This window comes from Strix aluco, chromosome 3 (genome assembly GCF_031877795.1).
Source record: "Strix aluco isolate bStrAlu1 chromosome 3, bStrAlu1.hap1, whole genome shotgun sequence".
Taxonomy (NCBI): Eukaryota; Metazoa; Chordata; class Aves; order Strigiformes; family Strigidae; genus Strix; species Strix aluco.
In genome coordinates, this window is record NC_133933.1 from 50,735,403 (window position 1) to 50,750,472 (window position 15,070).

Here is a 15,070-nt window from a genome sequence, read left to right on the forward strand (position 1 = left end):
TTTCTCATTTAGGACCAAGGCTTTTTTAAGCATGACTGCAACCTCACTAGCTGCAGTAGGATTATTTACACCTTTGGAGTTAGGCATATGTTGCGGTGACTGACAGTTATCACAGAAATCAGCAGCATTCACTCATTGACTTCTTCAGTGTTCGGGACTGCAACCAGGGACATAAACTCCTCTACCTTTATTCATGTAAGCAATTCCATTCCCAAAAGGAAACAAAATAAAGGCACTCAGTAAGATCTCAATATTAGGAAAATACCCTTTTCTGCCTTGAATATCCATTAATTGGTGTTCATTGTTTTTAACATCTACTAAAAGCAGCTAACACAGAACTTCTCTTCCACAATTTTTTCAGACAGCCAAGTGATACATTGATGGAGATACCATTTTAGGAAGGTAAGGTATTAAAAATAATTAATTAGCACTGGCATGTTAGTTTTTCTAATATTATCTGCATTTCCTGAAGGTTCTTGGTGCCTGGAGTGTCTGCCACAAACTAATTGTAGTATCTCTGCCCCTGCCTGCTGCACACTGTCATGCTTTTCTCCTTTATCATAAATTGTATGCAATGCCTTCAGCTTTTTAAAATACTAAATCCAGAGAGAAATCTTAAGAATGTGGTGGGAGGTAAACCTAGCTGCTTTCCTTCCCAATTTAACTGATATATACTGGAATGGAAGTATTTCCAAGATAGTGGATTAGTCACTGGCAGCCTTCAGGAAAATAATGATACAATTATACGAAACATCATTTGTCATATCATTACGCATCCTTTGAAATGTTCTTTATTTGAGAATAAGAAGGGATGCTGGAATCTTTAAAATTCAGCACCCACACAAGAGCTACAAGTAGCTCTTCTACTGTCTGGCACCTACATCATCCCTATTCAGATAACAGCAATAATATTGAGACAGACTTTCAGATGCCCTCTCTTCATTGATCTAATGGTCCATTAATGATATGTTATCCAAAAGTTGCAGATAAAATAGTGATTACAGTTTTCACAAGAAATTATTGTCATGTCTTTGTGGTTGGGAAAGGATGATGGAAAAAAATAGTTTAAAACTGTGTTTTCTAAGCCTGGAAATCTTGAAATGACAGTGATGAGAGTCAGGAAAGGAAATGGATGAAGGGACTTGTAGTAGAAACGAGCTAAGTAATCCTAGCACAAAAATAATGGAAGTAAAGAGAGCTTCATATGACTCTCTTGAATGGTTAATTTCCTCACTGCTTTGTAGTCTCTTCTGTCTTGGAGAAACTTTACTTTGTGCACCACTGCCCCAGTTGAAGATAGCTGTTCAGGAACAGCATGTGGAAATAACCCATGAGTCTAATTCTGGTTTTACTATTAACTTACTGAAGTTGTTATATTGCAGTTTCCATTGGCAAATTATTAAATTCCACAAACTTCATATTTAATTTATGACATCAATAAATCCAAACAGCATAAAGAGCCTATCAATAAACAAATTTAAGTAGAATTTTATTTCCTCGAGGAACTTTGTAACTGGAGCTTTGTAAACAAAAGCGTAAATGGCAACAGTGGGTCTTTTTAGAGCAAGATTTGTCTTAGCTAATAGATAAGACCTTAAAAAGTAGGTGTAACTCCTTTGTTAAGGAGCTAACATTAATAAATGGTTAGAATACTAATTTCAAGCATCCAGCTCATTAAATTAAAAAGATAGCTGAGCAGTAATGTGGCTTTATTCCTGTACCAGAATGTAAACATTTAAATATCACAACAAGAAATCCTTTTTGATCTGATACATATAGTCATATCTGTCTCAAAAAAGTGCCGGCGTGGATTAATGTGGTGGGTGTATCTTTTCTGCTCTTTAGCTGACAACACGTAACAGCTATAAACCCTGCCTGCCAACATTTGAGATCTCTGAGACGGTTGCACACCATAAAATACATCAGTCTGGAAGAGCTTTCCAAAGGGACAATGTGAAAGCAAGCAGGGGCAATTAGCACACAAGGAGCCAGCCAGCAGGTGCACGTGCCCAGCACATTCAGCACTGAACTGCTTGGCTCTTCATACTTCTAATAATTCAGGAAAGTCCTAACAAACTCAGTGCCAGCTATGAATCACTGGCACAAATCATTGCTTGTTACAGGCCAGCCGGGCCCTGCAGCAGCGCTGATGGAATTAGACAGGGGTGTATGCATTGGCCCTGCTTAAATGCTGGCTGCCCAGGAGGTCTGGGGGTCTCCAGCCCAGTGTACCACTGCAGTGGCACTGCAGCCATGTCCATCGGGCCCACGGAGCAACCAGCAGAGCTACAGGAGATGCTCCCTTACAACTGTCTGGTAAGGCGCTGGGCTCACTCCTCATTTGAACTCACCAAGACAAAAATTAAATCCATAAAATGTACGTGCAAGGAATGAGATCGTTTGTTGTCTTCCATCCTGAGGCAGCAAACAGAAATGCAAGTGACAGCAGGGAGGCTTTTTAGAGCTAAATTTGCCTTCGTCCTTGACAAAAGACTTTGAAGGAAACAAGACCCTAATAGAGGAGCCTGCTGAAAAGCAGGAGCAGGGAGGAAGTAAGTTATAGGACTTGATCCTGTTACTCAGGGCCACGCAGGCACAAACTGCAATAAATTTAAACATAAAGAAAAGCTTTTTTTGGCTCTTAAGAGCAGTCAGACCCTGGCACAGCTTGCCTAGAGAGGCTGCAGGACCTCCACCCCTGGTGATACCCACAGCCCTGAGGGGATGTGGCCCTGGGCTGTCAGCTCTGGATCACCCTGCTCAGGGCTGGAGTCTGAACCATGCTGTCCCCTGCGGTACCTTCCCACCTCCGCAGCCCTGGGTCTCCATGACTTGTGCCATGGGCCCTGACAGCTGGACCCTGCAATTTTACATGCTGGGGGCTCACCGTGGGGCACCAGGCACCTACTTCAGCAGCCCAGCCCAGCCCAGCCCAGCCCATCTCCTCTAACTTCACAGGGTAGCAGGAACCCGAGGACATCCTGGGAAGAGGCTGGGTAGGCCAGCTTTAAAGGCCCGTGCCCCACACCCCAGCACTCACACGCCGCCTCGACCCGCCATTTTGAGATCCCTGCGGCCCCGCCCCGCCCCGCCCGGTGCTGCCTGCAGGGCCGCTCGGAGCCCTCCAGGGGGCGCTGCCGCGGAGGCGGGCGGCCGCTGCGCCTCTCTGGGCGCAGGCCCCGGCCTGCCCCGCCGGTGCCGAGCTGGCGGAGGAGGCGTTGCTGTGGCAGCGGCGGGTGCTGCCGCTGCCTTGAGTCTGCCGGGCCGGGACCGCCGGTCATGGAGGCGAAGAAGATGAATCTGCCGCGGGGCCCCGAGAACCTCTGTTTTGACAAGGACGAGTTCATGAAGGTGGGTGGAGGCCGCCGAGGCAGGCGGGCTGCGGAAGGGCGCTGTGGGCCTGGGGGTGCCCCGGGGGGGGCCTCCTGAGGAGAGGGGTGGCAGGTTCCCGGGGGGTGAGAGGGCCCGGAGCCTTGGTCGGAATCGTCAGCGCCGCCGCTGGGTTTTCCCCGGGCTGAGGTCTCCGGCGAAGCGCTGAGTGTGTCACTGAAAGGGGTATCTGGGCCGTTCGTAAAGCCAGGCGGCTTGCACCCCGCGGTTGCACCCAAGCAGAGGTTGCGTCTGGGTCTGGCGAGACTGACGCGGAGTCTGGGCGGCGGGGGAGGCCCGCCCCAGGACAGAGAAACCGACAGGTTTGCAACCGGGTGATCCGAGTGGCCCTGACCCGGCCGGGGCCAAGTGCTGCAGCTCACCTAGGGCAGGCCCGAGGTGTGCCCCCTCCAAATCCTGCTCGGCGTGCTTTGAAGCCAAGTTGCCGATAGACTGACGATAGAAAGACCTGCGGCTTTCAGGCCGCATTGCTTGGAGAGCTTAAAGTAGTTCTTAATACTGTATTTCGACTTTTGCTTGGTTGGGCTTTTTAAACTGTATACAGGGAATATAAATCCTTGTATTTTGGAGAGCTAGTCTTTTAGGTACTCTGACTCAAGACACTGTGTGCTTTTGAGATTGAAGACCAAGACTTTGGAACATTAGAAACTACTCTGTTAAGTAGCCTTAGTTTGCTCAACTCACTGGCATATGGAATACTTTATTTTGGGCGTGGGGAAGGGTGTGTTCCTGGTTTGAACTTTTTACTTACATCCTTCTCTTTCCTGTTTCATTTTCAGCCAGATTTTGATGTTGATCACTTTGTATCAGACTGCAGGAAACGTGTGCAGTTGGAAGAGCTCAGAGAGGATCTGGAGCTCTATTACAAACTCCTTAAAACTGCTATGGTAGAACTCATAAATAAGGACTATGCAGATTTTGTTAATCTCTCAACAAATCTAGTAAGTGTTACTAAGTTGTACTGTGTAGTTCAGACTTAATGTGGTTTAGTGGGATTTTTATTTTTCATATGAAAAGTATATGGCTTGTATTTTGGCATTGTTAAGATTTAAGACATCTTAAACCGTGACCCCTTACACTGAGAGAAACTGAAAGACCATTTCTGTAGAACTTAGTTACTGTACAGATTTGCTGTTGGCCTGTAATAAATGCTTTTGATGTATGCTTTTTGTCTTGAAATACTGATTCGCTAGGAAGTTAGACTCAAGGCAGACTTTTTTTCAAACTGTCAGTAGTTTAAAATTAAAGGAAATAAATCATTAAAATAGAATAACAATGATACAAATAAGGCCATTCTGAAGGATTCTTTTAGGACTCTTTAAATTTCCTATACAGTCAATATATCATAAAAAACCCCCCAACCTACTTGACTGAAAATTGTAATAATTTTCATATTAAAATGTCTTGTCCACTGTGTCTCCTGCTCTTTCACTCCAATTTATCCAGGCTCAAAGACTGAGTTTTAACATTTTTATGGGAAGAAAAATTTCCATAGGTTGAAATTTTCTTTAATTTTTCGCTTTGTGTGACAAGCAGTCTGATACCTTTATGCCTGAATTTGAGGTAACATTTATGCATTGTGTTTAAAACTGGAGACTATGAAGGGAAGTATCTTTTCTCGGTTCTCTTTTAATATCTGTAAAATGATAGACGTTGTCAGTAATTCACATATGAATTTACCTAAAGAGTCATAAATGTTTTTATGGTAATTTCTTTAGGTTGGCATGGACAAGGCTCTTAATCAGCTTTCAGTACCCTTGGGACAGTTAAGGGAAGAAGTTATGGTATGCTCTAAACAATCATTATACACAACTTGGTAAACTTCAGCTCACTTTTATATTATGTACAGAATGACTTTTACTCATATTAATAATTATTATAATAAACTTCTCTTTGAAAAATGATGACTTAGAGTGGTAGGAGGAGAGGCATTTTGTTTTCAAGCAGCTGTAGTAGTAGTAAATTTACATTTTCTATAGTGCCTTTCAACCAAGAGCTAAAGGATTCCTTAAACATGATAAATGAATGGACTCTTGCAAGACAAGTTTATGGTGAAATATTGAAACTGTTTCAATATTTGAGTAAGTTAAAGATGATAGTAAATAACTTATATGCAATGCAGTCCCATTAAGGACTTTTTTTTTCTCAGTCCTGTGGTCCAAGCATAAAAGATCACCCTCTTGAAGGTGGGTCTTATTCTGGCTCTTCCACAGTGACTTGGTATTTTGCAAAGGGCAATTTTTGGCCATCTTGGTAGCCAGTTCAAAGGGATGTTTGCTGCATAAATGTGCCTTCAAAATATCACAGCTTTGATGTCCAAAACAGAAAATAGGTTCAGTTAGCATGGAGAAATACTTATTATGTGAAAACTGCTACTTAAATCTGATTTATAACTTCAGTTTCCAGACATAAAATTGTATTGGTTTTATTGCCTGTTTCTGAGTGAACGGTGGTTTGTTCTCTGTAAGGTACTAAAAGAGCACTTCTGATCAGAATAATGATACTTGTGGTGGCAGTACTTAAGGAGCAGGTTGTACTTTCAGTTATTTAGTCTTATTTCTGGCTTTTTTCACTTAGAGGGCAGTTGTACTGTAGCTTTTATTAGTCCTGTATTCTTATTAATCTGTCTCCTGTTTTTAATTTAGATTTTTGAGTTAAGGATTTTTTAAACCTTAAGTGGAAAGCCAGCTTTACATACTGACTTTCTCTCTCACAGAGTCTTAAATCATGTGTCAGTGAGGGAATTCAGGCGGTAGATGACCGGATGACTAAACAAGAAGATATTAGAAGAAAAAAGGTACAACAAATAAATTATCACCTTGAAAAGATCCTCCTTGGGATGGCTTTGGTTTTGACATTAACCCAGAGAAAATGAAATTTTAAAAGTTCTAGGCTGTCTAGATGCACACTGGCAGGATTTTATACTTGTAAAAATAATTACTGACATTTTGTTCGACAGACTTCATTTTTCACAGTGTCTAGTTGATCATAAATCTTTATTTTACTTTACTTGCCAAAAACATGTATGTTTGATTTTGTTGGATTTTTAAAAATTACAGTTACTCTTGTTTCTGTTTGTAATAATATATAAACTTGCTTATTATGAATGAAATTGAAATATAACAGTTTAATTTTTATATGGGGAGACACACACTAATATTTGTTTTTGTACTTAACTTGGAAGAAAAGCATGGATAAGAACAGCTGTCCTACATCCATGCCAAACATTGTGTGTGGGGTTTTATGGACTTACGTGAGCAATACTCCAACTGAGACATGACTCAAGTATTAAGATGGAGGGAGAAAACTTCCACCAGCAAAAAAAATCCAAACAAAAAAGCTAAAAAAACATCCAAAATATCTTCAGGGTCATACGGTAATGTAAATTGGGATTGGGGTCAGACGTGAAAAAAATATTTCTTTAATTACAGATGTGTGTCCTGAGACTTATTCATGTTATTCAGTCTGTTGAGAAAATTGAGAAGATTTTACATTCCCAAGGCACTAAAGAATTGTCCTCATTAGAAGGAAACAGGTAAAAAATCTGTAACGTTCAATTTTGTTCATAATTGATGGGACTAACTTAATTTCATGGTATTGTTGTAGATGAATTTACAAGCATTAGAATATATCTTTAGAAATGTAACTCTGATGGAATAAGTGACTTATTTTAGTATTTTCTCAGTTTTAGTCTTCAGCAAACTGGTTATTCGCAGAATATGTAACTGAGCCTCCAAAGTTCTGAATTACTTGTAGTGCTTTCAGTAAACATGCTTTTTGAAGTTTGCATGCAGTCATTTTATTTTTTTTTTTTCTTGGAAGTCACTAATCCTGTCATGTCTAGAATACTCTCTATAGTATAGTTTAGTCCAATATCATTTGGAAGTAAAATGAGAAATAGCTTTTCTTGTTTTCCCTGCTTATATATAACTGAAAGGACTCCTGCAAGAATAGTCAAAGGCAGGCAAGCCACACATGTCATGCTTCTGGTACAAGGAAGGTTTGTGACAAATTCCTCTCAGACTCCCAAGTTTTGCTTTTTAACAAATTCATGGAAAATGTCTTCTCCCTTTGCGTTTGCTGAGGGATGGACGATGTCTTTCAGCCAGTTTTGGAACTGAGGTACCAGCCATGTGCTTGAAATAGTTGACTGGGATGCAAGCACAACTTAAGCTGGAGGAAAAAGGCAATTTTTTCAACCTGTTTGAACATGAGACTCTCTCTTCAGTTTAGCATGCTGGATCACATGGTAGTGAGTTGGGGGAAGTAGACAGAAGAATAAGTTGATACTTAGAGGGACAAAGCATATGAAGATGTTTTTAGTCAGGGTGAGGCACTTTGCATATTTCTGTTTGGAAGCAAGATTGTACTTGAGTGGCTGAAAATTTGGCTAATTATTGTGATTGTAGACCTGAGAAGGGTAGGAATTTTTCTCTAGATATAGCTGTCATTAGTTTTACCACATGACAGAAAGGGGAAACAAGAAACAAATCTGGATGGTGAAGAGCACTTACTGCAGTTTCTGAGCTCTGTAAGACTGGCTTTTCATGTGACAATGAACTACTGCTGTATAGAAAACAGTGCTTCATACTGCTGAGGCAAGATCTTACGTTCCTCTCAGCTTCTGCTTCACCCACTTCATATGCTAGTAGCTCCAAAACAACTCTAATCATGTAGTCTGTTCCAGATTATTATTGCATGATTGCAGTAATTGTAGTAGTACCTATCAGAATTCCAAATATTTAGATTAAACCATAAAAACTGGGAGAGAGCATTAGCTATCAGCTGCAGATGAAAGTGAGTTGATTTGAAAGGATCTGACTGTGTGTTCTCATTTTGTATCATCTCTTTTCTAGCCCACTTTTAACTGGACAGGTTTTAGAGAGAATTGCCACAGAATTTAATCAACTACAATTTCATGCAGTACAAAGCAAAGGAATGCCCCTTTTGGACAAAGTGAGACCAGTAAGTATTGCATGATACCCAGCTTATCACTTGTAGGATCAAGCAAAACCAATATAGTTGGAAGACAGATGCCTGTTTTGGCAGAGTTTTACTGAATTAATTTATGGGGGTGTCATGGTGTAAGCCCAGCCAGCAACAAAGTACCACATGACCGCTCACATGCTCCTCCCCCTGCCCCCAGTAGGATGGGGAGGAGAAACGGAAGAAAAAGGTAAAATGTCATGGGTTGAGATAAGGACAGTTTAATAGGACAACACAAGGAGAGAAGGAACAATAATAACAATAATAACAGAATATATAAAATGAGTGATGCACAGTGCAGTTGCTCGCCACCCAGAACCCGACATTCAGCCCTTCCCAAGCCATGATCCCTCCTTGGCCAGCTCCCCCAGTTCCATACTGAGTGTGATGCCATATGGCGTCAAATATCCCCTTGGCTAGGTCGACTATCCTGGCTGTGCCCCCTCCTAGGTTCTTGTGAAAATTAACTCTATCCCACCTGAACCCAGGATGGGGGAAAGCGGGTTTCAAGAGGTTGTTTTTGTCAGTTGTCTAGAAGTATTGCTGCTTCTGAGGGTTTATGCTTCGTTTGCTAACTTCTTTGGGATAAATTACTTAGACTAAGAGTAGGAAATACACAGACATTTTTGTCAGCCTAATGTAACTTGCATTTTATCTGCTTACTGATATTGAGGCCTAGTTCTAGAGATTTATGTTGGTTTTGTTAGCTGCAGCATACAGACCAGAATATAAATGGATTGTGCCTACAGAGTGACTGGTTTGAGCATATTCAAGTTTGTCTTCTGGTGAAATCTGTTGCCTCACTGGCTGTTCAGTCTGGTATACTAATCTCCCTAATACCCTGTTTGTAAGAACTATCTACTGTAAAAGATGAATTGATGTTTTGGTGGGGTTTTTTCTTCTGTCCATTCATTGGAGAGAGGGCACAAACAAAGACTGGTGCTTAAAGGTAGATAGAATGGTATCCTGGTATCCTGGCTTGCATCAGAAATAGAGTGGCCAGCAGGGACAGGGAAGTGATCTTACCCCTGTACTCGGCACTGGTGAGGCCGCACCTCGATTACTGTGTTCAGTTTTGGGCCCCTCACTACAAAAAGGACATTGAATTCCTCGAGCGTGTCCAAAGAAGGGCAACGAAGCTGGTGAAGGGTCTGGAGCACATGTCGTACGAGGAGCGGCTGAGGGAACTGGGGTTGTTTAGTCTGGAGAAGAGGAGGCTGAGGGGAGAAATCATCGCTCTCTACAACTACCTGAAGGGAGGTTGCAGAGAGCTGGGGATGAGTCTCTTTAACCAAGTAATAAGCGATAGGACAAGAGGGAATGGCCTCAAGTTGCGCCAGGGAAGGTTTAGACTGGATATTAGGAAGCATTTCTTTACAGAACGGGTTGTTAGGCATTGGAACGGGCTGCCCAGGGAGGTGGTGGAGTCCCCATCCCTGGAGGTGTTTAAGAGTTGGGTTGACATATCGCTTAGGGATATGGTGTAGTTGGGAACTGTTAATGTTAGGTTAATGATTGGACTAGGTGATCTTCCAGGTCTTTTCCAACCTAGATGATTCTGTGATTATGAATATGGAGACGGGCCAATTCTTTAAGCTGATAAGCATGGAGCTGTCATCCTTGATGGCTTTTGAGCTAGTGAGGTAGTTCATAGCCCGTTTTTCACTATGTGTATGCCTATTGGCAAAATATACATGTGTTTCAGCTCAAGACTTCCATGGCACCATGTTGATTCATGGACAGTTTACAAGACTGTTTTGGCACTGAGTTATCAAACATGCATAATAACAGGAGTAAGTGTGAGCAACAGAGTAAGTAGTCATGATGGGAGAACCTTTGTTACTTTGTTGTGTGGCTTCCTTAATGATGCTTGCCAGGACTTCTGTCCTGTACCTGTTGTTGCTAAGGGTCATCAGATTGTAGGTTTCATGACTAGTCAGCAGTTGGGGTGCTGTTCAGAATAGATTCTGTGTAATCATTTTAGGATGGATGGACACAATACAGCATGCAGAAGGGCAGAGAAGAAATTTGACTGGTTAAATTGGTAGTTCAACTGTGACTACATTAATGTATTTCTGAACTTGCTTCAAATACAGAGTTTTAACTGTATCTTGGGCCAGGTGTGTATGTGCAGGTAGTGTGGCAATGAGTTGGATCTAGTGCAAGAGATGTAGGAGGAGATCAGGGAAAAATTGTTAGCAAAAGGGAGAATATATGTTGACTGAAGCAGCTGTTTGGCAGAAGCCAGGAGTCTAATGACATGTCATTTTTTTTGGCAGTGTCACTCAATGTCTTTGGTTTGCAGTAATTTGACAAGTGTTGCTGAGAACACACTGTCATTTTGGGTTTTGACAGTGAGGGATTAATGCCATGGTTGTTACCCCTGGTGACTTACTGCAAAGCTTTTGTGTATTATCACACATAGTGGTTCAGGTGAACAAGGAACAATTATTGACCTACTTCTTCAGAATAAAGGGGACCTTAAATAAGTTACCACATAAATTACAACATATAGAGGAAAATAATTGCCTTTTAACCTTATTATAATAAATACCGTGTTAAATAGCATCTGTAATCCATTAAGCTTGTGTTAGTGTTCATTTAATGCTGACAGTTGTCAAAACTTGTGCACCTTTCAAATGAAAATGGAAAGCTGAGCTAGGTATTTCTGGAAGAATTTACTTCAGCAATGATGTAAAGCAAAGCTTTGCTTTTGGTTTTTTTTACTATATTTTGTTTCTCTTCACAGCGTATAGCTGGAATAACAGCTATGTTGCAGCAGTCTCTGGAAGGGCTGCTCTTGGAAGGCCTTCAGACTTCAGATGTTGACATAATACGTCATTGTCTTCGCACTTATGCAACAATTGACAAAACACGAGATGCAGAAGCATTAGTTGGTCAAGTGCTTGTAAAACCTTACATAGATGAGGTAAGATAAAATCAAGAGTCCTAAGAAAATTAATTGATTTGCAAACATGCTTATTTTTCCTGTTAACCTCTGGCTTTTGTTAGCAGCTTCAAAATGCCTTTGTGGAGAGAGCAGGAGAACTGAGCCCCAGCACAATGTCAGTTTGTTTGTTGTTGTTATTTAAGAAAAATGGTGGAGGAATTCTTTATCTGCCTGTCACCAATTTCAGGTTATATCCAGTTGGGATTCTTTTTCTTATCTACATTTTTCTTGAGGCAAGGAATCCGAAAAACAAACCTTAAACCAAGAACATGATGAGTAAAATCCAATTTATTCTGGATCAGGGTGCATCTGTGGGAATTGGATCAGATCTAGGGTTTGCATTTCCCCATGGCTGGCTCAGTACCAGGCAAAAGCAGCAAAAATAGTTCTTAGTGCAATGTCCTTCTCATTGTATGGAGAAGCAGTTTCTGCAGTTCCCAGCTGTACTGGAGCATTAGCAAGAGCAGGAACAAGGGTTTGTTAGTGAAGCATTTGCTGTTGTCTGGTGGGAAAATCGTGTCAGATGGCCAGTTTCTCAGCTCATGAGAAACTGATTTTAGTAGGCCGTCAGTTTACAATACCAAGTTGCACAAATCACAAAGTACTGATTGAATTTTCTGAAATTAGGGGACTTCTCATTCTCCTGACTGTGAAACTTGTTCCTCACCTTCATGTAGCACTGGTTGTTCTTACCATTTTTTCTGGCCTGAACAGTTGGTGACCTGTCTACACTACTGCTTTTCTTTTTGTTGTGGTTGATGATAGTGTAATTCCTCCAAAAAAACCTCTCAGACAGTAACCTGCCACAACAGTGTAAGAGTCACCAAGTCAGTCAGCTGTGTTCGATTTTTCTTGTATGTCAGCATACCTTCACTAAAAACGTTTTTAAGGGCCTACAGTTATACTCTGGTAACTCTGGTTTCAAGCTTCGAGTAAAAATCTAAAAATTAATTTTAAGATATTTGATAGTCTGAGTTTGAAATGACTTGATAATACAGGTTTGCTAAGTTTTTAATGAGTGTGTTGAAGTGATGTTGCTATAATACCAAGAATTCTTTTGAGTGTTTTCATCAGTGTGTTGGGAATTATGTCCAGGTCAGGTAACAATCCCATATAATTTCAGAGGTTATTTGTTCCCTACTGAGATCTGAATCACTGCCCGTTTGCAATGTAGTTACTAGTGCTAACTGACTGCCCTGTTGCAGGAAGTTTCCCTGGCTTTTACTAGGTTGTCAGAGTATTTCATAAATGCATTAAATTCACTGTCCTTAAAAAAGTTGTTAAACTGGGCCAGCACCAGGGCTGTAAAGCTGTTCTAAAGCTAGCATTACAAATCTTTCAGCAGGATTAATTTTCCTGCTCCTGTGGGAAGGAAAAACTGTAAAGTAGAAGAGCTGCCTTGGTGATTGCAAATATACACTTGCTTGAATTTGGGCGTGTTAAGAGAAGGCAGAATAGATCTTCCCCTCATCATTGCCTCTGTAATTCATAGCATGTTTCAGTGGCTTTGAGTCCCAAGTTATGTTATTGATGTATCTTTGCTGGGGGAAGATCTATTTATATTATAATATTTAATAATCTTCTCTGTGCTCAGTAAACTATGAGAAGCATGTTATGATGTGAGGTACTCTTTTCTGCTTTCACAATATTTAAAACAGTTCATTCTCTACTGATATTTTACAAAGAAATGAGACTTCTTATAGTATAGAATTAACATTTTTATTAAGACCCATAAAAGCAATGTGAACGTTGTTTCTAAAAGTATTGAATATGTTTCTGTAGGCATTAATGCAGTTGATTTTTCTTACACTGATGTGCCTTTCTGAACGTAAATGCAGAAGTGACCTTAAGGTATTTGCTTCCTTTTTAAGTTTAGTGGCTGTTTGCCACGGTGTTCCAAACCAAGGCAGGTGAAGAGTTAATCTGTATAACTTTTGCTGAAGTAGTTGTTCTGCTAAATCAAGATAGGGAAAAGAAATTACCTTTTTTTCACTCAGTAATGTCTTCAGCAGCCAAGAGATAGAATTGTTACCTTTCCCTTCCTTGTGAAAGAATAGGATGTCTGATAACACCTGAGCTGTATGTCATTGTCAGTAAGATGTTTCTTTTCTGCTGTTGGGAAGGAAAACTTTATTTTGTATTCATACAGATTTACAAAGCAAAGCCAGGTCCTGGCTTTTGTATGGGAGGGGGAGTTGAAAGGTGGTGATGTTTCCCCTTAAGGGCAAACTTCCTTTGGGTGCTTGCTAATGCTGTAGCAACTGCTGCAGTGGGGCACAGGTGGTGTTCCCCTCTCAAGTTTTCTCCGTATCTATTCTTTCTCCACTTCTGCACTGTTCCACTTGTTTATGTAGCAAGAGGCAAAAGTGTTCAGACAGGTAGAAGAATATCAAGACATATAAGCTATTGTTCTTATTCTGTATTTTCCAACTACTGTCTGTCTTTTCTTTATGCCAGAGATTATCCCTTTTCACTGAATATGAGGGACTGTCTCATCAAACTGCTTTACTAGCTGCGTTAAAGACAGCATTGTCACAGAAGATTCTTGGCTATTGTCTTACCTGCATTTGGGATTGGACCAACAACCTCTAAATTTAGAAGAAATTTTTTACTTTATTCTGAGGTTTGATTAGCTTTTGCCAGTCACCTGTTCAACTTCACAGACTGCTTCAGGTGACAGTGATGTGTGCAGGCGGTGGGGAGCCAGACACCATGGCTAACATTTAAAAGGAAGGAGCTCATTCCCATTTTGGGGGCCAGTCTTGCCAGTTAGAGTGCTGCATTAAAGGAAGTAGTAATTAAAGCTGGCAAGTTACGCTTGAAAACTCTAATATAAAAAAGTAATAAACTGACTATCCCAGTATTTGAGGTTATAGTGTTAGGAGTTTTGAGTGAGCAGACTGTGAGTCTTGCATTACCGTATTTTATATTCACTTTTCTGACATTTAATGATGAACTCTTTCTGGCAGGTGATCGTGGAACAGTACGTTCAATCTCATCCTAATGGCCTTCAGGCTATGTACAATAGACTGCTGGAGTTTGTTCCTCATCACTGCCGTCTCTTGCGTGAAGTAACGGGGGGAGCTATTTCGAGGTAAATATCTTGGGGCTTCTTTCAGTTGGACTAAAGTTACAGCAAGTATCATATACTTTTGAAACGCTTTGCATAAGTAGTTTCCATGTGCAAATGACTTATCTGGCCTTTCCTGAAGATTTATAGTCAAGTTTGAGTTCTCTCTCATGTCTGTGTTTTTCAAAACAAAACAGTGAACAAACTCTTAGTGCTGTGGCCAAGACCTTCAGAGGAGGGAAAGAGAATCCTGTATTTCACTAGTAGAATAGAGTACTGTTCATAATACAATGTGTCAGATACTTTGGTTTTTTTAAATCCATGAAATACGATTGTACACTTCATTCAAGGAGAAGGGCATAATAAAGCTATTAAAAAATGTAAGTTCAAATGTTACTGGGTTGTTAGTGCACATCAGAGAAGTGGGGATGATCCCCAGAGGTTTGACTGAGTTATTGCGTGTACTGGAACTACAGGTTTAATTGATTTGTGCTTCCAGTGTCTTCTCCAAAAGTGCTTAATTCCTTACGCAATTAAATTGCCTGTTTTGAAGTTTAAATAATTCAGGTCTACTGAATTGTATCCATTTATTCATCTCTTTGCAGGCTGGTTAATATAGTAGCCTGCTGTAATTAGCAGAACTACGGATGTAGCCCCTAGGGACTGCAGAATTA

At 40.8% G+C, this 15,070-nt stretch overlaps 1 protein-coding gene across 5 annotated transcripts in view; it reads left to right on the top strand.

The window, feature by feature from the left end:
* The first annotated feature begins 3,162 nt into the window (after positions 1 to 3,162).
* The window catches only part of COG2 (component of oligomeric golgi complex 2), a 32,875-nt gene continuing 20,967 nt past the window's right edge, over positions 3,163 to 15,070 (top strand). The window contains exons 1-8 of one of the 5 annotated variants that reach the window (XM_074818512.1): positions 3,163 to 3,351; positions 4,170 to 4,331; positions 5,109 to 5,174; positions 6,107 to 6,187; positions 6,822 to 6,925; positions 8,247 to 8,355; positions 11,126 to 11,305; positions 14,296 to 14,420. In XM_074818512.1, coding sequence (XP_074674613.1) covers positions 3,280 to 3,351; positions 4,170 to 4,331; positions 5,109 to 5,174; positions 6,107 to 6,187; positions 6,822 to 6,925; positions 8,247 to 8,355; positions 11,126 to 11,305; positions 14,296 to 14,420 — 899 coding nt within the window. In that variant the 5' untranslated portion in view covers positions 3,163 to 3,279. The remainder of the gene's footprint in view (positions 3,352 to 4,169; positions 4,332 to 5,108; positions 5,175 to 6,106; positions 6,188 to 6,821; positions 6,926 to 8,246; positions 8,356 to 11,125; positions 11,306 to 14,295; positions 14,421 to 15,070) is intronic. The other 4 variants (XM_074818511.1, XM_074818515.1, XM_074818513.1 and 1 more) reach the window with 4 other exon arrangements.